At 38.0% G+C, this 20956-nt stretch overlaps 2 protein-coding genes across 5 annotated transcripts; both read right to left on the reverse strand.

Annotated features, from left to right (window-relative positions):
* Window positions 1–367: 367 nt before the first annotated feature.
* On the reverse strand, window positions 368–3154 carry hspb9 (heat shock protein, alpha-crystallin-related, 9). Its single transcript, XM_042504578.1, has 2 exons — window positions 2740–3154; window positions 368–962 (listed from the first exon to the last, which is right to left on the reverse strand). The coding sequence occupies exons 1-2, from the start codon at window positions 2961–2963 to the stop codon at window positions 500–502; spliced, it is 687 nt and encodes a 228-aa protein (XP_042360512.1). The 5' UTR covers window positions 2964–3154; the 3' UTR covers window positions 368–499.
* Window positions 3155–5679: 2525 nt separating this feature from the next.
* Window positions 5680–20575, reverse strand: LOC121956348. Of its 4 annotated transcripts, XM_042504515.1 has the most exons (11): window positions 20558–20575; window positions 19582–19683; window positions 19024–19177; window positions 15822–15857; window positions 15398–15712; window positions 15002–15301; window positions 12608–12910; window positions 11382–11675; window positions 10366–10686; window positions 8085–8219; window positions 5680–7962 (listed from the first exon to the last, which is right to left on the reverse strand). In XM_042504515.1, the coding sequence occupies exons 3-11, from the start codon at window positions 19052–19054 to the stop codon at window positions 7634–7636; spliced, it is 2064 nt and encodes a 687-aa protein (XP_042360449.1). In that variant the 5' UTR covers window positions 19055–19177; window positions 19582–19683; window positions 20558–20575; the 3' UTR covers window positions 5680–7633. The 4 variants fall into 4 exon arrangements, with proteins under 4 accessions (XP_042360449.1, XP_042360447.1, XP_042360448.1 ...); XM_042504513.1 differs by lacking the exon at window positions 20558–20575 and having other exon boundaries at window positions 19582–20539; XM_042504514.1 differs by lacking the exons at window positions 19582–19683; window positions 20558–20575 and having other exon boundaries at window positions 19024–19493.
* Window positions 20576–20956: the final 381 nt, after the last annotated feature.

The following is a 20956-nucleotide window of genomic DNA, read 5'->3' on the forward strand; positions in this document are numbered from 1 at the left end:
CTTCCTCAGGTCTTATTACTGTAACACCAAGGGTAAGTTACTTAAATGAACTATTCTGTCAACAGGGTCATCAATTGAAAGTTTTTAGAAATTTTTTTAGAAATACCAATTTTCTGTGTGTTGAGCATCAAAAACTAAATTCCATACTCTTGTGCAAACTGGTTGCTGGCACCATCTGGTGGTCACAAAAGTCAATCACAAAAGTACTGATCTATTTATTTAAAAAAAAAAAAAAAAGAAAAAAGAATAAACCATTCAGTCACCACTGTGCCAAAAAAAAAAAAAAAACACAAATTCTGAAAATCAAGCACTTTATTTTAGTTTACAGTTTATACAAATTGCAAATAATTATAAAATAAACATTTTCTTCATTTTGTTATGGTAAACTTTACTCTTTATAGACAGTCAAGTGGAAGTTTGTGTGTGCGTGGGCATAAAAACATATATTTATTTTAAATATGTGTTTTCATTCAGTGTGTGCATGTGAAGTGGGAGTGCATTAGTCTGTGTGTTCCTCCTCTGTCTTTTCCTTGGTGATGGGAAATTCCAGCGATGTCCTGAACCGAACAGGCACCTCCTGCTCCTCAGTGATTGCCTTCTTGGTGGCGGGGGCGTGGATTCGCAGCTGCCCATCATCCATGAGGGAGCAGGAGAGGCCGGACAGATCAAGGTGAGGGGGCAAGTCGATCTTCTGAACGAATCCCATTTTCGACGAAGCTGAAGAGCAGAAGGAGGCGCAGGAGGAGGAGGAGGCACAGGACTGGCTCTCTTCTGCTCCGGCCTGCTTCATGGCCACCACCGCCAGGCTCCGTCCCTGCAGTTTAACAGTGATGTCATTGGGGGCGTAACCACGGGCGTCAAGGGTTACCAGGAGGTCACTGTTGTTGTCTGTGGTCTGCTGAGCTTCCTTTTGCAGCTCTGTGCTGGAAGTCTCCCTCTGCAGCTCTTTATCATCACTCAGCCTGAAAGAGAATCAGAATCTGAGTCAGAATTAAGAACCAGCATCCGAAAATGAAGCCAACGCAAAAAAATGTCCAAAACCTGCAATTCCTCTAATGGCCACAGGAGGCTGGCTCCAAGAGTGACTAAGTCCTAAAAGACCGCCCTTCTTAAAATGCCCAAATTTACAACAGACAGTACAAAAAATGTGTTTATCTAATTTCGAGGGGTTGGAATCACCAGAGCGCCCCTAATATGATGATATTTTGGTCATGATACAGTGTTGTTGCTTTTTTAAAATGTTTCGCAATATCCTCAGTATTGCAATAACATATTTTGTGATATCTTACTTTTTAAACTGCAAATTAAGAAAAACTTTGTCAACATCTTTTTTTTTATTTTGATCTAATAAGATCGTTTTTAGTCTGTCAGTTTAATTTTATTGCAACAACATGTATGTAGCAGACTTAAAAAGCAATTGATTTAATTATTCTGGTAGGCTACAAAAAGTTTAATTTGTATTTTCAAATTAATAATTTATATAACAAGATATTGATACTTGGTACCCATGTATCGATACAATATCGCAATGCCATGCGGTATCAATTTTCTACCCCGCACTAATTTTCCTACAAACTGTTGGTGATTGATTTTTTTTTATAACTAATTTAAATATTGTACAGTAAAAATGTTTTGTAATGCATAATTTAGGGCATTGTCACTTTGAGTAACTGGTGGGTGCTACCTATTAACAAGTTGCTAAAATGGGTGAGCGAACATAATCATGGTGTAATCCTACATTCATAGAGTGTAGGTGAAGCAGTAGCTGTTGCTATTTCAGTGTGTTTACAGTTCATAGAAATTAATTTTAATGTTTTGGCTGCCTAAAGAAGTCTAAAGAGTTGGATGTTCACTTATCCAGCAAGTACATTTTATTTTAATAGTTTTAACCCTGTTTTTCAGTAGCAAAAATTAGCATTAGCAGTATCACATTTAAGCCAAAATACCACACACCAATGGATGACATCATGGTGGCTATGTCCATTATGTGTCGATAAATATGTTTATATATAATGTTAGAAAAGGTTGAATTGTTATGTTAATTTGAATAAAACTGGACATTTAAAATGCATGTAAACATTTTACATTGATTGAAATCGTACTGGGTCGAATTTCTCCAAGTCAGAATAACACACCTAGATAATATGGGTGGGGGTCTATTTACTATCTCATGTATACACCTCAATCAGATCTGAACTGGCCCAGGTGTTCTTCTAAGAAAAGCCGTAAGAAATAAAGAAAGGAAGAAAACAAAACAAGACTGAGATATCTCATTTGTACAAAAGTTAAATGTAGAGTACATTCTAAATGTACAGTGCCGAACAGTTGTTTCCACTGTTCCACATGCAGCCTGTTTCCCACTTGCTAACTTGTTTGTTTATGTGATGTAATACTTAATGCTTGTATACTGGGACAAGGACAGTTGTCCAATTAAATGGCCTAATCGAGCTACAACCGTAGCGCGACTTAACTGTGCACGTAAACGTTTTATGACTCCACTGGTGTAAGAGAAAGCTTCTTCAAGACCTTCTTCCTGGGTTTGCTCTCTAAGAGACAACAACTAGCTCTAATGAGCTGAAACAGGATTCTCAAAAGCCTTTTAGTGATGCAGTTTGGTTTACTCGAAAACACCAAACCATGAGGTAAACTTACTAAGTCATCTGATAATGGGGACCAGAACGAATCAACTACAGGTTCAAAAAGACAACAGCTACTGAGTTACACCTTTACTGTTCATACCTTGCAAAAGTGGAGGACATGAGAGGCAACTGGCTGAGCTGGAGCAGCTGTGGCCCGATGTGGAGATCCTTCAGAAGGGTGTTGGCCAGTTTGGTTCTCTGGTTGAAGAAGTCTTGCTGCAGTGAGGAGAGAGCCTCGTGACGCAAAGGCCACAGCAGTCGCTCATGGCTGAAGAAAGGGTCGTCGCCAAACAGGCTGGTCAAGGCTGCGTGCTGGGACATCATGTCAGAGTCGGAGGACGGTTGTCGACAAAATCTTGACTTTGTTTTCAAGGCAACCCACAACTGTCGTGTATTGTAGCCTCTTTGTCTCTCGGTTTTGGATTCCTTCTGTCAGACTTTAGACCTTTAGTCTCCGGTGAAGAGCTAGAAGTGAGAGTTTCTTTTTCTTGAGTCTTTTGGTGATTTGAGACGTTACACTGGACTCCTCTCCTTTATATACTCCAGCTGCTCTGCTCCGTCACTCCCTCTGTGCTATTTACACCCGATGAGCTCACTGCTGTTTGTTAGCGTGTGCCTGTGAAGTAAGGAATGCCCTGCAACTCATCAAATGGCTAAAGACAGCTCATGGTCATATCCTGTTTTGTTTTTGTGCATGTGGACGTGTTCAACTGCTGTCCTAGATCTGAGTTTAACTTATGATGTCCATACAGATATTTAAAGAGTGTGAAAATGTCTCTTCTATTTCACACAAACTCTGTTATTAAAGGCAAAAACCACCTGTACACTTTAAAATCCCTTTAAAATAATGTGACATTTGTTGGAACAACTTCATTTTTACTAGAATGTGTTGGATAACTTACTCATTCACATTATCTGAAGGAATCAACTTAAAAAAAATCTGTTAATAATTATGGTAATTAGGTATTTAATTACCATGCCTTATGAACACCCTTTTTTTTTAAGTTGATCACTCATAAAAATTATGGTGTTTTTAAAATTGTATTATGTACTGTTACCATAATTCTGAGCACACATTTTTTTTAGGTGACGCATTTTCAGGACTGCGTTCAGGTGAGTAAGAATGGGGCTGAGAGGTCTTTGCAGGAGGAAAGAAATATCCAGGTTCTAGGGTTTCTGGAGGTTTGGAAAGCTGCCAGGAAGACGGAGGATCGCAGAGCCGGAGACAGGAGGAGTTGGACAAAGCCGGGGCTAAACAGGTAAGGCTGGAGGTGAGCTGGTGTCAGGATTTCAGGGATCAGTGGTGGGTTACGGACGAGCTGGCGGAAAGTGGAGGACTGAGCCGCTACTCCTATCCTGCAGCAGTGCAGGTGGCTTGATTGCATGATCAGCAGCAGGTGAGTGATGAACTGCAGGTGTGTGCATAATCAGCAGAACTCCACGACTCCACCCAGCACACACACACACACACACACACACACACACACATTTACACACACACACACACACAGAAATAAAGACAAGGGGAAAAACACTGTTGTTAAGCTTCTCTTGATCCTCCTGTAGCAAGAATATCCCTGACAGACCAGGTTCATATTGAATTATCCAGAAGTGTTCAGAAACCAAAAAATCCAAATAAACATTGTTTGTACCTCATAACTAACACAATTACCAACAATTCAATCAATATTAAGTGCAGTGGTGTTATTCACCTCTAACAGATCATGTTAGGGTTTTTTTTCATTTTTTAATGGGCCTGTTTAACTTTTTTTTTTATGAAAGTGGAATGATGTAGATATAAATACAGTTTTACATAGCATTTTTTTAAGAAAAAATTTTACATTTTTAAACCTTTTCACTCCCACATTTGCAAAAAAACAAACAAAAAAATCCAAACAGAGTAGAATTTTGTTGTGTCTGAAAAGTAGCTTAAATAAAAAAAATATGTATTTTTTAAATAATACATTATTTAGTTTTCTGGACATCTTTTCCTATTTAGTTGTATTCCTATTTTCTAGAAATTTACTCCCTCTCTCTTCTTGTTCAGGTTATTTTTCTTGTTACCTATTATTATTATTATTATTATTATTATTATTATTATTATTTAAATTAATTAATTAATTATTTTTATTTTATTTTTTTTCTCCTTTAAGTGACATAAACTTACAACTAACAATCAGACTTCAGTAGCTGCTCAGATCTGAGCTGTGTGAACAAAACCCGTCTTGTCTGAGGTTGCGAAGCTTCATCGCTGCTTCTTCCAGGGATGAGCTCAGAGCACTTTTCCCAGAGTCTGTCTGTACATATTTATGTGAGTGTGTGTGTGTGTGTGTGTGTGTGTGTGTGTGTGTGTGTGAAGCAAGTGTGCTGACATTACAAGGAGAGTGTGTCATATCTATTCATGGCTGCTTTGGTGTTTACTGTAAAACTGCCTGCCTTCACGTCATTGGCTCAAACAATGAACAGGCCTGCATGTGATTGGCCGAGAAAAGCTGCTTCAGTTTTGTGTTTCTCACTTCTGCTTTCAACAAACAAAATGACATTCTGATAAGTATTGTACTGTAATCTTAAAGAATCACCAAGCATTTAATACTACTTTTTTTGCATTGGTTCACATTATGAGTTTATGGTGATTTGGTTAAACACATTGACATTGGATAGATTAAGAGATCGTCAGAGTGTAAAGAAAGAAAGAAAGTAACCTTTAAGTCATCAGGAGGGCGACTGCAAAAATACAGAAGTGTGTCAGTGAACCAGGGGATGCCAGGGCCCAAAATAGTAAGGGAGATTCAAGATGGCTGCTGATTCCTCAGCTCTAAATGACTGGGTTATTAATACACCACCCATCCCACTCTGTCATTATTTATGGTTGTATGAGAACAGCCAGCCTAAAACTCCCCAAGGTCATATCTGAGTTATGTGTACATGTGCAAAAAAGATAGACATGAATACTTCAAATAAAAAAACTGTAAAAGATTTATTTGAATAAAATATAAGTTTATAAAAGTATATTTAACATAAAACACTTAGATGTGACATTTTTCCTTTAAATGAATATTAAAATATTTATAAAGACTTTATTTACATACATCAGGGTACCCCCAGTGTGCTCATAGTTTAAGACTTTTAAGACCATTTTATTATCACCTTAAATTTAATGCCAACTTTAAGGTCATTTTGGCAAGGGTTCGAAGGCCATAATGCAAAAGTGGTGTTGATTTTTACCACTAGAAATAATTATCTACCAAATACATACATTCCTACAAATTCATATTCATATGTGATTTATGTAGCTTTGTAAGGCTTGTTTATGTACTCTAATGACGACTCTAATGCATGATTAAATTAATTAATAAAGATATTAATTTGTTGCGTCAAAAGAGTCCCAACTCTTCTCAGTGGCCTCACATTGTGCCTTTTTGTCACAACAAAACCTCCTATTTGAAATGATGTTCAGTAAGCCAGTATAAAAAAAATGAAATATTTTACAAACAATAGTTTTTTGTGTCTTTATAAAACCAGTCTTCTAAAGTTAAATTAAAAAAGCTGTGTATTTGTTGCATTTAAGAATTCCAACCCTTCTCATTGGCCTTATAGCACATTTTGGTCACAAAAACCCCTATTCCAACTAAAGCTGCCTCAATAAAAAAGTAGCAGAAATAGCAGGAAGTACATTAAGATCAGAAAGTTAAGCAATGTACTCTCGCTGTGAAGGGAAAGTGTGTCAGTGGGTGTCACAAGATGCAAGAAACTACAGTTTTTGGAGCTCTGCTCTATATTTGTGCCCTATATAAAATCTACATACCAAACAATAATACAGTGTATCATCTTGAGTTGAGCATAGAGAGCACTGAAGCCATTTACCCACTATCAAGGCCTAAAGAGAATCTCATATGATTGTGATTATATATGTGACATATGTGATAAAATTATGTGTGATAAAATTGAAATAAGATACTGTAAAGATTTGATAGTTCAGCATATTGTGAAATAAACTTTCTTTCTGAGAGGAGCTTTTATGTTTTTACTTACTGAGACTTTGAACTCAATGAGGTCCTGTCATCTTGTGGGATATTAATTCAAAACGGTGGACAAAACAGATATATTCTATTCTATTCTACTCTATACACAATATTTACTGTAGGAAATGGGATTTTTCCATTGGATTTTTGATTATTGCTGCAAATAAGCTCTGTGGCAAGCAAACATTTATGATACTTACTTGTTCAGCAAGATAATCTTCATAAATGAACACCACTTTCAGTATGTTTAAAGCCTAAATACAATCACCAGAAGTAAAAAGCAAATGTTAGGCTATAAATGATCTACACCACTGTGACACGTTTTAATGTTGCCTCCACGACAAGGCTGTAAAGCCGTGTTCAGTGCGAATCGGCATGATGATGCCTTATTGAGTCACTTAGGAACCACTTTTTTAAGGCACAGCAAGGCTTTTAAGTACATGGGGTTATTTACTGCATATTTGTGTCGTAGAACAAAATGTTAAAGTCTCTTAAGCTTTTGTTAAACACTGACCTTATTTCAGACTTCTACCCAAAAACGCATAAAAAAAACCTTTAACTCTGAGACAGGGGAACCACAGGAGCTGAACTCATTCCCAGGCATTAGGGCTAATTACTGGGGCACTCTGCATGGTGCTTTGAAATATTTGCAAAATGTAAGTAAAAAACTAGAGTCAAAACAGCCAAAACAGATGACAGATACTTTACGGATGTAATAAAAAACAACCAGATTCAGGATTTAGTCGAATTACCAGTGTAACATAATGAGAGTTGAATGATTAACTGATTTCCCAGAGGCTACAATTGATTCAGCATCATTCAACATTTGTCTTCTCCTTCCATTTCAATGTTTAGGTGTTACTACTTCAACAGTTTTTTTTACTCTGCAAAATTATTTGCAGTGGTGTCAAAACAAAATGAGTGCTTTCTCCACTGTGGCAACCACTGTGGCACTGCTGGCCTTTTGAAACCTCAAAAGTTTTGATAAATGTCTTCTTCTCCATAAATGTCCACAGTTTGTCTGTCAGATGGCTGGGTTACATTTTCATAATCATATTCATCATCACTTTCTTCTTTTTCTTCTCCTCTGAAACAGACCTCCTTGGCGGGGCCCGCTTCCTCGTAATCATGATCTTCGTCACCCTCTGGTTCCTCATAATCATCACTGTGCTCTTCTTCCATTTTTCCTGCTCCTTTTTTTAATTTCTTCTTGTTAAAAACTGCATCAACATTCTCGTAGTCATCCTCATCCTCATCCTCATGCTCATCACCTCCATATTCGTTCCTGACTCTGAGAGCCACTGAAACACAAACATCAGGACAAAATGCATTATAAATCATTCAAACACAAACCTTGAATGAAAGTGTTTTAATGAAAAAAATATCTACAAACAGCAAAAGTTAGTCTGTTCATGTTATGTACTTTGTGTTTGAACGAGGGCTCCAGGCTGACTGGCTCGTCGTCTTCTCTTGCAGACTAGACAGATCACCACCAAGACCAGCAGGAGCAGCAGTGCACCCCCAGCAGCTACCAAGGAGACCAGTGGCAACAAAGGCCCTAGGAGAGAAAACATTTTACAGTTAATCCTGGAAATTGTGTCTATTTTCTACCGTTGGGATTAAAAACCTGCTCTATATAAACACTGGCTACTATGTTATCAAAGAAGATGTATTTTTGATTCCCATGAGTTATATTTAAAGGAGGGATGGTACCTGGTCAAGAACAGGCTTTCGGGATCTTAAACATGGTGGCAATACTTCCGTCGTACCCCTTCTCCACCAACATGGAACAGCTTTCGTTCCAGCCTGTGCTCATTCCAAAGATGTCAAATACTGCCGCTTTTGCAGGGATTTCTACATAAGATCGTATTACCAAAAGACACCTTTCATGGCTGTATGATACGCTGCTGAAAACGCAGCTAGAAAGAAATTTACTCAGTGTTATGATACGCCACTGGATGGCACCAGCATGCAACAGAGACAGGCACATCAACTGAGAATGTGGGTGGATGGAACCTGCCATGTCTGCATGATACGCCACTGGACAGCATCATGTTGGAACCTGCCATGTCTGTGTGATATGCCACTGGACAGCATCAGGTCGGAATCGACTGTGTCTGAGTTATATGCCACTGGACGGCACCAGGTTGGAACCTGCCGTGTCTGCATGATATGCCACTGGACGGCATCAGGTTAAAATGCTGTTAGTAACAATGTTAAATATGGTGCACCGAGGTCCCTATAAGGCAGCTTAGAGGGGCAGTGGATGGATCCAACAACCCCAGACCTTCATGTGAGAGTCCAATGTATGTTTCCTGTCTGAGCGTGATGTTTTTTTGCCCAATCCTAATCATCTGTGCCAGCATGTGCTTTTGTTGATGGTGTTGTTTGCCATGTTTTCTTACTAAAACACTGCCATGTATTTTTGTTCAAATCTCAGCATCAGTGGCAGAATCCTGGACCCTCAACAGCATATATAGAAGGATACCTAGAGTGTAATATGTAGACGCAGAAGTCCACTGCAAACCGGCAATATGTAATGACTTGGGATTAGAAAGTTTTGTCTGCTTCGATTCCCACACCTAATGTTGAACAGTTTGCAACTTTTTAACCTAAATTGAATTGGTTTGAAACCTAAGAATTTGATTTTTTCTCAACTTGAACCACAAAAATAGCAGGTTGTCCTTGACCAGGACTGTGAACTGTGACAACATCGGTAGGTTGTGTCATATACCACAGAATGGAAGAGACGATGGAGAGGTCAACAATAGAGACATTACCTGAAGCCAAAAAACACACACAAGAGTCTTATGTATAGCTATACCATGCAGATTTTTTAGTGGATAAAAATGTATTTCTGTAATAACTGAACAAAAGCTTGCAGGTAACCAGTTCTATCCACCGATTTGCTACTAGTGTTTACTGTTTACTCTTTCTTTCCCGCTGCAATCAGACTCCTAAACTGCTGACAGGAGTACACAGCAAACTTAAAATTGTTAAGCGCCTTCACACTTGTACCTGACAGTTTACTATTCCGTTTGCACATGCACAGTTGCACTGTTTGAATTTGCACTGTACTGTTTTATTTGCACTGTTCTTTCTACTTTTCTTTCTACGTTTTTACCTGCTGTCCTGTACTTTAAATGCTGCTACTTAAAATTGTTTAGTGCCTTTACACTTGTGTTATTTGTTCTATTGTAAATTTCTAAATTTCTATTTCATATTTCTTTTATATTTGCTACACGTTAGGCATTCTGTGGACAGCAAAGTAAGAATTTCATGGTACAGGGAAACATGTTTCCATACTGTGCATATGACAATAAACACTTTGAATCTTGAATCTTGAATCTTTTGATGTGCATTGTGCAACGCATTCAATCGATGACTTAATCTTGATTACAATGGTTCCACTCAAAACTGGTGAAAACGTGAGCAGGCTCACTTGACAACACCAAGGTTCAGAGAGTCCTGTGGCAGGTTCCATCTGGCAGCCCAGCGGCAAACAATGACACCACAAACAGGACTGTCTGGTGACGTCTCAGCTGCCGACATCCAGCGGCATTTCACGTGGATACAAAAGGTGGCTTTTAGAGTCTGGATCTTACACCTAAAGCACTGCAAAGCCAGTGAAATTTGACAACTTTGGAAAAATAGTCTGTGTATCATTCAGCTATTGCTCATAGAATATACTTATGTCAACTTACTTTTAATGATGACACTAATGAGTGTGTCCTGTGTGAAAGTGAATCTCCTGGAGGACAGCGTGACTTCATACACACAGCTGTAGTTGCCCTCATTTTCATACTCAGCTACAGGAAACGTAAAGGAGGCTGAGTGGTTGACTGCTGGCTGGGTGTCGATGGTGGTGCCGGAGAAGATAAGAGAGAAAACACCTCCAGGATAACGGGAGGAAGTGGAGCAGGTGATGACAAAGCTATAACCCCTGGTGACTTCTGCACCTTCAGGACTCCACAGCAGCCCTCCGTTCGGAGACGTCAGGGAGATGCTCGGCAGCTGAGGTGGGACTGAGGACAAAAAATATTTTTTATGGGTTTGTATATCAACAAAGACAGGATCAGATCAATATGGCTTCACACACAGTAGATGTGTGTGAAGCCGTATTGATACACTAATGCACCTCAAAATTATTGAACAAAACTGTCTATCCAGAAAAAAAAGTTTAATGGGAGATTTAGTTTTAAGGAGTAAAGGCAAACATTTTGGCACCTTGACTTTTTATTACAAATATTCAAGTAAACAAACGGTTTAAAACACATTTGGTGTTTCTCACCGAAACTATTTGTGTGTATCCTTGAGTCTGAAAAACTAAGGGTTGAGTGCATTTTCTTCATTTTCAAAGATAATTTTTCAAATTTTTTTTTCTAATGCTATGAGTATATTTCTGGTGGAGAGATGAATTCCCCAAATCATTTGAAAATTGCTTATTTTCTATTTGCCAAAGTATGGTCACATTTGAAGATAATTCTGAAAAATATTTAAAGAATAATTGATATTTATCCAACATATGCCTGAAACTTATTGATATTCAAGTCTGCCAAAATGTTAAAATATAGTTGGGTTGGCTCTTCTTTTGGGCATGCATCTTAACCCCAGCCTTGCAAACTCTTGACTGTTTGGTTTTTACAATGTATTCATGACACACATGGCTGATTGTGAACAGGCAGGACGTTTTCTTATTCTATATATTCATGTGTCTTACCAGTAACTGACAGTTTGACAGAGTCACTGAGGATGGAGCTGAAGTTTCGACTTGAACCGCTCATCTGATACTGACAGCAGTATGATCCTCCATGGTCAAAGTCCACTTGGGCGATGTTGAAGGTCGTGGCATTGGTCCCTGATGTTTGAGTCTTTATGAATGAGCCGGAGGTCTGCCTCAGAATAAATGTTCCACCTAAATGCTGAGTTGCGATTGAACAATTGATGCTGACATCCTGACCCCAGGAAGCCTCACCAGCAGAATCCATAGAGATGCTGGGTTTTGGGAGGTTCACTGAAAAAATAACACAAAGTCAGGATGAAAAATACATCGATTTTTTTTTTGTAGTTGCCTTAGTTTGCTAGATATTCTTTTATGTCAAAGGAATAGTTCATCATTTTTGTTAATTATTTACTACTTTTTATAAAATCAGAAGTTTTTCCGAGGCATTGTTGTGTTTCTACTGTGATAATACCAGGAAAACCAATTGTTTTCCACCAAGCTATCATTGCTTTTTTTGACGGGATGGTGCCCCAAAGAGGGATTGTTTTTCAAAGCCACTGTTGTATTTTTGCCTGGATAATGCCATGAAAACCAGTTGTTTTCTACTTAACCGTTTTTGCTTCCTTTTGTGACGTAAAAAAAATTTTGCCCAGCCATTGTTGTGTTTCTGCTGGGATAGTGCCAAGAAAAGTGCTTGATATCTACTCAGTCTCACTTTTTTTGCCAGGAAAGTTCTGTTTTTTTCCCAAACCACTCTTGTATATTTGCCAGGATAGTGCCCACTGATTTATCTTTTGTGTTTCTGCTGATAGTACCAAGAAAAGCTGTTGCTTTACACGGAGACATTGCTGCCTATCCAGGCAGGATTTTGGCTCCTGGGTATTTAATATTACCCTTACCCTTAGCCCAAACATGATGTTTTCCCAGGTTATTTTTGTGCCTTAACCTAATCACACATTGAAATGTAGAGTTTTAATTTATCACCTACATAATAAAGTAAAATGTAACATATATCCGTGGTTTGTGAAAACCTACAATGCCAACATTTTTCTGGCGATTAGGTTGTAGAGAAGAATGATACCACTCACTGGTGGGAGAGTGGGATCCCTCTTCTCATCTATCTCTCAACAAGAAAGTGAATCAGTTTATTTCCCAAGATGTTGACCTGCTACTTTCAAAACATGAATATACATGAAGTTCTGGGAATGGATTCATTTTCTTACCAGTAACGGCGAGTCTGACAGAGTGGCTTAAGGGGGAGATCAAGTCTTCACTTGAAACCATTGTCCGATACTCACACCGGTACGATCCTTCGTCATCTAAGTTGACTTTAGGTATATTAAAGACAGCGGAGTTGGTTCTTGAGCTTTTGTTCTTTCTGAATGAACCTAAAGTCTTTGTCAAAGTAAATGTTGCACTTAACAGCTGCTGACTTTGAGTTGAGACCGAACAAGTGATGTCAACATTATGACCGAAGATCACTTCACCAGCAGGATTCATGGAGATGCTGGGCTTTGGGAGGATTGCTGAAAAATAGAAAAAATATAGCATTAAATATATGATATCTGTGATCTTGGCTGTCTTTTTTGAATGAGCATTTAGTGGTGAGGTGCTATCCAGGGAAGTTGGGACACTAACACTACACAAAAACTACCAAGTGAATAACCCTCTTGGTGTGTCTAATAAAGTTTAAGGATTTGAGAATTTACAATCATGTTCTCTTAATATATAGGTCTTTTGTTTTTAGAGAGTTACAGTGTTTGTTCATGTCAGGCTTACTGTAAGATGAAGTGTTTGTGTGTGTTCTACCAGCCATAACCTTAACCATAACTTTAACTTTGTCAGTTTCCATAGCTTATTCTCCAAATCTTCGCCTCTCCGTTGGTACTTGGCTCTCCTCTGATGGGATGAATCAATTGAAAGCAACACGTGAATGACTCGCAACAGAATTTGGGATAGATTCTGCCTAACCATTGCTGACTTTAGAACTTGGTGATGAGTGATGAGATTTTAGATCAACTTCACTGTGACATCATGATGTTCTGCAAAATACTATTTTTGCCCATTTTTTTCAACGGTGTGTATGGAGCATCCATGTTTTCACATATATAACATTAAACTGTAAGTGCAACTTGACGGGTGCTCGGAGGCATACAACCGCAAGGCTGCAACTGTAATTATAAAGGAGATGTCTTATCATCGGCTCATTATAACTTCTTTTCTAACTAACAGAAGTAGTATCTCATGTTTTTTCTTTAAAACACACTGCAATGCAAACGCTGCTGTGTGACATGCTAAGCTTTCTACCTTTCTACCTGTGATTGGCCCAGCTGTTTCAAAGCTATAAGAGCAGCGATGTGACTGACTGGAAGAGTATGTTTAATAAGAGTAGTTTAATAATTACCTCACCCACAGATCGAGGCTATAATTATTTCACAGCCCTTTTATCACATTGCACTGCATCACACGCATGAACCGAAATAGAAGGTGTATATGGGGACATCCATTCGGTCTCTGTATCTATTATGTAAATTTCAACTGATAAACTAAGGGTGCAATGCATGTTTTTGCACCCGCATAGAGCCGTGCCTGCAAAAAAGGGGAAACTAACATATTAAAAGGGAGAGAAAGAGAAGCGAAACAGGAATTAAACTGTATTTGTGATCATGTTGTGTGATTCAGTGTGATTAAATTTTCTATCATCTTCTGAGAGTCAAAACCAGAGTTTAACCTGCAACAGTTGTGTAACCCAGGTGAAACACACATCCAATAAATCTAAATTATAAGAACCTCTCCTGTATGAAGGAGCTGTAAATGATGTACAGTTTTGTCTCATTTAAGTTTTAAGTCTCTTGGGGCAATTTATTATATGTATGGAAATAAAATCTAAAAATTATAAAAATTTAAGAAAAGAGACCACAGGACTGGGGTAGAAAAGCCACAATCAGACCAGAGGATGACACACGAGTGGAATTTCTTTCTTGTCCCACAAAAAACTCAAATTCCTCAAAGCCTTGGTTAGACAGCTCCTGTCCCACCTTGTCTGGTGCTGTGTTATTCATATAAAAATGCATATTTCTATGCATAAAAACTATGCATATTTGATAAACTATACAGTAGAGCATAATGATAAAAGTTAAAACTGATTTATTGTGATATTTATTTTCTAATATCATTCTGGTTTCTTTTTTTTCATATTTTTTGATGATCATTTTTCAGTTATTGTATCTGTTTGTTTTTTATATTTTTCATAGTATCTCGTTCATATTTTCAATATTCTGTTCATATTTGTTACTTTATGATACTTTTCATATCTTTTTCACATATTGATTTTTCTACTCATATTTGTTACATTTTTCATAGTATCGCTTCATATTTTAAATTTTCTATTCTTGTACATATGATATTTTATAATTTTTTTTAATATATGTTTTTCATGTTTTGTTTTGTAATTTTTCTATTATTATCTTCTCATTGCTAGTGCCTCTGTGATGTTGACATTTTTTTTTTTAATAAAATGTTTAGACATCTATTGAATGGATTGCCTTTTTTTAAAAAAAAGTAAACACTTTAGAGACACTTTAGAGCTTGTTGGACATCATAACAGGTTTTCTCACCTGAGCACACCACACCAATGTCCTCATTATGTCCACAGTTGTGTGTCCCATATCCTCCGTGTTCACACTGAGTTATAGACCTTTCACTTCCTGAACATTTCACATCATCGAGCCAGATTTGTCCGGTTCCTTCACCAAAATGGGTTGAAAGAGAGGACGTACCACAGCCCAACTCTCTGCACACCACCATAGCATCGTCTGAGCCCCAATCATCATCACAGACCGTTCCCCAGACTTTGTTGTAATTGATTTCAACTCTTCCTTGGCACAATGTAGTACCAGACAATCTGATTTGAACACCTGGGCACAGAAAACAGAGGATAAACCGTTGCTGTGGGGGTTAATAAACAGAAAAGGATGTATTTATTGAAATACCTTATCCAAAGATTTCCCCACCTGAACAACTCACACCAGCGTCCTCAGTGTGTTGACAGTCGTGTGTCCCCAATCCAGTGTGCTGACACTCAGTTAGAGAACTTTCATTTCCTGAACAGTCCACATTATCAAGCCAGATTTGTCCAGATCCTTTACCAAAATAGGCTGACTGGTCGGCCTTCAGTGCTGTACCACAACGCAACTGTCTGCACACCACGTCAGCATCTTTCAGGTCCCAGTTGTCATCACAGACTGTTCCCCAGGCATTGCTATTATATATTTCAACTCTCCCAGAGCACCGAGTGGACCCAGACCCAGCTAATCTGATGGGAGCATCTGTTAGACACATAAGGCATAACATCAGCATCTGCATATTTTACAGAATTGCCAGAATTTAAACTGAAAAATGAAAGATTGTATGCATCGCACAGGAGAATGAACTGACCTGCAGCAGTTGGCGTTAAAGTCAGGATAAAAGAGACTAAAGGAGAAAACATAAAGCATGATTTGGCTCATTACATTCAGCAAACCCTACTATGCTTTTGTGCCATTTTATTTTTGTCTTCTTCTCTTCATTTTAAAACAATAATTTTTTGTTGTTTGTTCATTGCATATTTGAAATAAACATTATAATCAAAAAATGCAGAAACAAATGATGATACTGCTACTACTACTACTACTATTAATAATAATAATAATAATTTTCTGGCAGCTTTTAAGATTGAGCAATAAGTGCTTGCAGGTTAATTAAAAGACTGACATTAAATTAAGAACATGAGAGCACATATATCAAACAGCACTGGGCCCATACATGAACAGATGAGAGGATCATGTGCAAAATGAATGAATAAATATGTAAAAAGTAGAACATAAATAAGAGTAAGTATTTTAGAAATTACCATGTATATAGTGAATGTAGATTAAATGTAACCCTAACCCATAAATGTGCAAAATTTATGGATCTGAATACAAAAAAACTAACAAAGCGATGATTTGACAAGCACAGTTAAAATTTGTAATGACAAATTGAAAATAAAATACCATAAAATAGTCATTTCAAGTGTTGTCCTTCTTGTACAAGTAAGTTTTTGGGAAGCACTCCAAAGCTGCAGCAATAATGCTGATCTCACATTGAGGGGAAGGTTGTTTCTGAGCTGAGAGGACATCACCGAAAATGCTTGGTCATCTTCGGTTTTCAGTCTGGTCGATGGAACAACTAAAAGGTTTCAGTTGGTTGATCATAAGGTCCTGTCTGGGCTTTAAGGGGTTAAAAAAATCTTAAATATAATCTGGAGTCAGGCCCTGGATGAATAATATTTCAACATCTATTTTAAAAATAATGGGTGACTAGCGCAGTGTTGCTAAAGTTACACTGAAATACTTGATTTAGTTAAGAAATAATAATGGTGAGAGAAGTCCAGTTGCGATGACACAAAGCATGTATGACTTTTTTGTGTCTTGGAGATGTTTCATAATCGATAAAAATAGTCTTTGATATTTCTTGTGGGTCTTTACACTTTAGAAACCTGAACAAGTTGGCATGACTTCTTAAGGAACCTGAGAAGAAGGTAATGAGAAAGGAAGAAATAACCCAAAAATGGGTAAATAATTGATAAAAAAAAAAAAAAGCAACTGGAAAATTTCCTGAAAATAAAAAAGGTGAAAAATCAAGTTAAAAAAAAAAAACTTTATAATGATATTAGAACATTTCAGAAATATTATGTTTTAAAAATGAGGATTTCTGTAACATAATTTGAAATATATTTTTATAATTATGAATATAGTTTTTCCTAGCTTGTCCCCACCTTTTTTCTCCCTAAACATTTTCCCTAGTTTTGTATAAATTATTTTCTAAATCTACTAATTTATTACAATTGGTGGAAAATTTCTTGTGAAGTTGCTCATTGCCCTTTTTCACATGTTTTTGAGAGGAATCGCTTTGCTCAGGGTTCAAAGGTTTAAATACGTGTTAAAGGTGTTTGAATACAGCACAAGAAAAGAGATGTCGCTCCATATTTCAAAGGGTTCAAGCATAATTGGCTATCAAAAGTTACCCCAAGGTATTACTGGAGGATTTTTTTATTTTTTATCTTTTTGTGCCCAAAAATTGTTTGTCTTGTCAATAAAGAAAGTAAGGAACTTTCCACGCTCTGCTGGAGACGACGTGGTTTCACTTGTTTTTGGGAGGTTACCAAAGTTGCTGAATGCGCTGAAGTGAGAGAATTATGCTGACAGCAGAAAGAACAGAAAAAGGATCTTTGTACTTAGTTTCTATGCCAACAATAAAATAGTATACAAAAGCTGATTTCCAAATTAAATTGTGCAATATTTGTCTTACCCAGGGCCAAATAGTGAAGTTTTCTCTGTTGAATGTTTCCCATGGCTGACGCACAGGCTGCTCTGTATCATTTATCAGTGACAGAACAGACGGCAGAATGCTGAACTAAAAACAGCGTCTGACAGAAAACACATCAGGCACTGGTACTTCCTGGAAGACTTCCTTTTTGTTTTTAGTGGGATTTGTTTTCAGCTGATATTTTGAATAAAGCATGGAATGCAAAGGCACTACCAACATGTATCATGAACACTGCCGATTACAATTCAGCAGCTCTGTCAGCTTTATCTTTGCCAGATGTGTTTACATTTTGTGCATAAAAGGAGAATAGAACATGCATGCACTGTATTTTCAAGTTATTATCTTACTATCTATTATATTATCCATTTTTTATAGGATAAAAAAAAATCTTTGAAGATACGGTGATAAATTGTTGGTGAGTGGGAAACAAAAATCCTCACCTCCTAACCCATAAACAACCCCCACCATATTTATACTTTACAATGTTGTTGTTTTGGTTGAAACAAAATGAATTGTCAACAATTAACTGTTTGATAACTTCGAAATGATTGAATTATATATTTCATATTAACTAGGATGGCTTTCTGCAGTGTTATAACACACAAATTCAGAAAATGATGCTGCTTTACAACTATCTGACCAGTTACATCTGCATGGTCATTCTGGTTGCAGATTTGCAAATCCAGGATAACGGAGAATGACTTGCCCTTCTCTTCCTATAAGTAGCTAGTACTCATCGCCCTCCTGGGTTGAATTAGTTTGGTTTAGGCAAGAGGAGTGGGATTGGTTAAGGTGAAGGTAAAAATTCCAGGGTTAACCAGTCAGGCAGAGTAAGACAGGTCATTCCTTTGCTGTTTTAGGATTTGCATATTTGCTGCCACAATAGTCTGCAGCTATTAAACTAGTTAAGCCAGCATGGCCATCCTGGTCGGCCATCAAATAACCAGTTACATTATATGTTAAGAGATGCTTCACCTTGTCAGTATGGGCGTTATAACTGTTTTGAAATGCAAAACTATGGAACTGAAAATGTGATAAAAAAAAAGTCATAAATTGCAATTAAGTTTTGAATTTCTGTGATTAATCACAAATAAAAAAAAAATGTTTTACAGCCCACATTAAAATGTTTTCTTTTTGCAAGTGGCAAAAGTACAACAGGCTTCTTACAAACAACTACATGCTCTTGTTACATAATGAAAGGAAGGGTTTTTCATCACCTGCCAGATACTACTCTGCTCTACAAACCCATACATCAATAACATCAGCTCACCCGCTTGCATATTTAACTCACCAAAAACCAGTCCAGGTGCAAGTTTCACCATCTTGGTCAATGCAGGTGGTGACCAGCAGCTTCCAGTCACAGGCCAACTGATAAACACACGGAGAGGCAGTGACGACTGTGGTTTGCTGCCCACTCACACACGCATGTTTAAACTGTAAGAACACTACAGAGAAAATAAAATGAAGAAGTCTTTTCGCAGCACTGCCCATGAGTTTTTAACACATCAGTGAACTTAGCTTTTTTTCTCTACTACTGAGGAAATGTCAGACTGAAACCAAAAATAACATAAAAAAAAAAAAAGATTGAAACCAACAATGATTCCTGTTAATATAAGACAAACATCTCATGTAAAAAAAAAATTAAAAAAAAACAGCTTCGGTCAGGAGGCATACCACTTCCTCAAAATCTCAAAAAATGGTACCAAAACTGTAGAAACAATCCAAAATGAAAGTTCACAGCCTTGCTTTGTTTGCGATTCACCCAACCCAATCCTTGGAAGTTTTCTGCAGCTGTTGACGCGATGAAGCTGTAAAATGCATCGATGCATGACGATGTGTGATCACATACCTTTCTCTATTTTCTCCCAGCTTTCTGTGCCTCCTTCCGTGTGTGTCATGCAGCCTGTTCTCACTCTGAAGTCATCAAATACCGCCATTTTTGCAATGATTTCTGCATAAAATCACAATGACAAAAGCAGCTTTTCGTGGCTGCATGGTGGCGCTGCACACCGCTGGAGCATCAGGTTGAAAAGTTGCTGGGAACAATGTAATACAAGAATCATGAAGGTCCCTATAGAGCTGGCAGGCAGGGCAGTGGATGGATCCAACAAACCTTGGACTTTCATGCAGGAGTTCACTGTTCACTTCCCATCTTACTGTAATGCTTTTTTCCCCTTTTTTTCAATATCTTATCTTGAAAGTCCATGCCTACATGTGCTTTTGCCAACACCTCAGCATTGGTTGACGTGTGCTTTTGCTGCCTAAATGCAACCACATGCAGCACAATCCCACCATGTGCTTGTGTTGACATCATAGTAGCAGCATCCAGGAACATCAGTAGCAGACACAGAAGGATACTTCCCTACAAAGTGACGACAGTTTACAAATGTGTTGGTATCATAGAATTATATTTGAAGTTTAAATCTGATATGAATAACGTCGGCAGACTGGTCTCTTGTACTGTTAGTACTTTTTCCTGCGGAAAGTGATGGACCAGAACTCATATACATATCATGAGCCAGTAATACACACATAATCCACATATTTTAGGCCATGTCCACACGGAGAAGAGTGTAGGTGTATCCGCAAAAGGACGTTTCGTCCACATGGAACCAGCGTTTTGGGTGCCAGGATTCGTTAATTTTTGAAACCAGGTCCCAGAGTGAGCAAATCTGAGGACGCCACCCTTGCGTTTCTATGGTTACAAACCACACGCATCTTTCCTGAACCAATGACGCCATAGCCCACCTACTCTTTAACCCGCGTGCGCTAACGCCGCCAACAGCAACGTGCTGTGCTGCGGAGCTGCTGAGCAGACGGTCTACCTTGTCGTCAGTCCACACAAATGTCTCCTTTCTAGCTCGACTCGTATTCTCGCCCATCTTCTTCTTCCTGTGTTTGTTTGAGAAGGGTCTGGTTTGTTTACATCCCACATGATTTATGCGCATGCTCCATGTCTCATTCTCTGTTTTTGGTGTATTTCTGTGGCAGCGTTACAGCACCACTTACAGGCCTGGCATATATACTACAGCATTTTCAGTGGTTTTGTGTGGACATTTCTTGAGACGATTCCGTGTTTTCGGAAAACTTTTTTAAAACGACAGAGAAGTAGATTGGTCCTTCTCCGTGTGGACATGGCCTTAGAAGGCTGCATGTAAAAAGGGAACGGACAAACACATACACACACCATTTCCCTGGCTTCAGGACTTGTAAAATGAAGTGAT

This window comes from Plectropomus leopardus, chromosome 17 (assembly GCF_008729295.1).
Source record: "Plectropomus leopardus isolate mb chromosome 17, YSFRI_Pleo_2.0, whole genome shotgun sequence".
Taxonomy (NCBI): Eukaryota; Metazoa; Chordata; class Actinopteri; order Perciformes; family Serranidae; genus Plectropomus; species Plectropomus leopardus.

What these genes read in the sequence shown, in the direction of transcription:
- hspb9 (XM_042504578.1), bottom strand. Translation starts at nt 2,963, where the DNA reads ATGATGTCCCAGCACGCAGCCTTGACCAGCCTGTTTGGCGACGACCCT. An exon ending in ATGTCCTCCACTTTTGCAAG is followed by an intron (nt 963 to 2,739) that starts GTATGAACAGTA and finishes ATTCTCTTTCAG; the next exon opens with GCTGAGTGATGATAAAGAGC.
- LOC121956348 (XM_042504512.1), bottom strand. Translation starts at nt 17,757, where the DNA reads ATGGGAAACATTCAACAGAGAAAACTTCACTATTTGGCCCTGG. An exon ending in CATTAGTGTCATCATTAAAA is followed by an intron (nt 8,220 to 10,365) that starts GTAAGTTGACAT and finishes TTTCTCTCCTAG; the next exon opens with GGCCTTTGTTGCCACTGGTC. An exon ending in AGCCCTCGTTCAAACACAAA is followed by an intron (nt 7,963 to 8,084) that starts GTACATAACATG and finishes TTTGTGTTTCAG; the next exon opens with TGGCTCTCAGAGTCAGGAAC.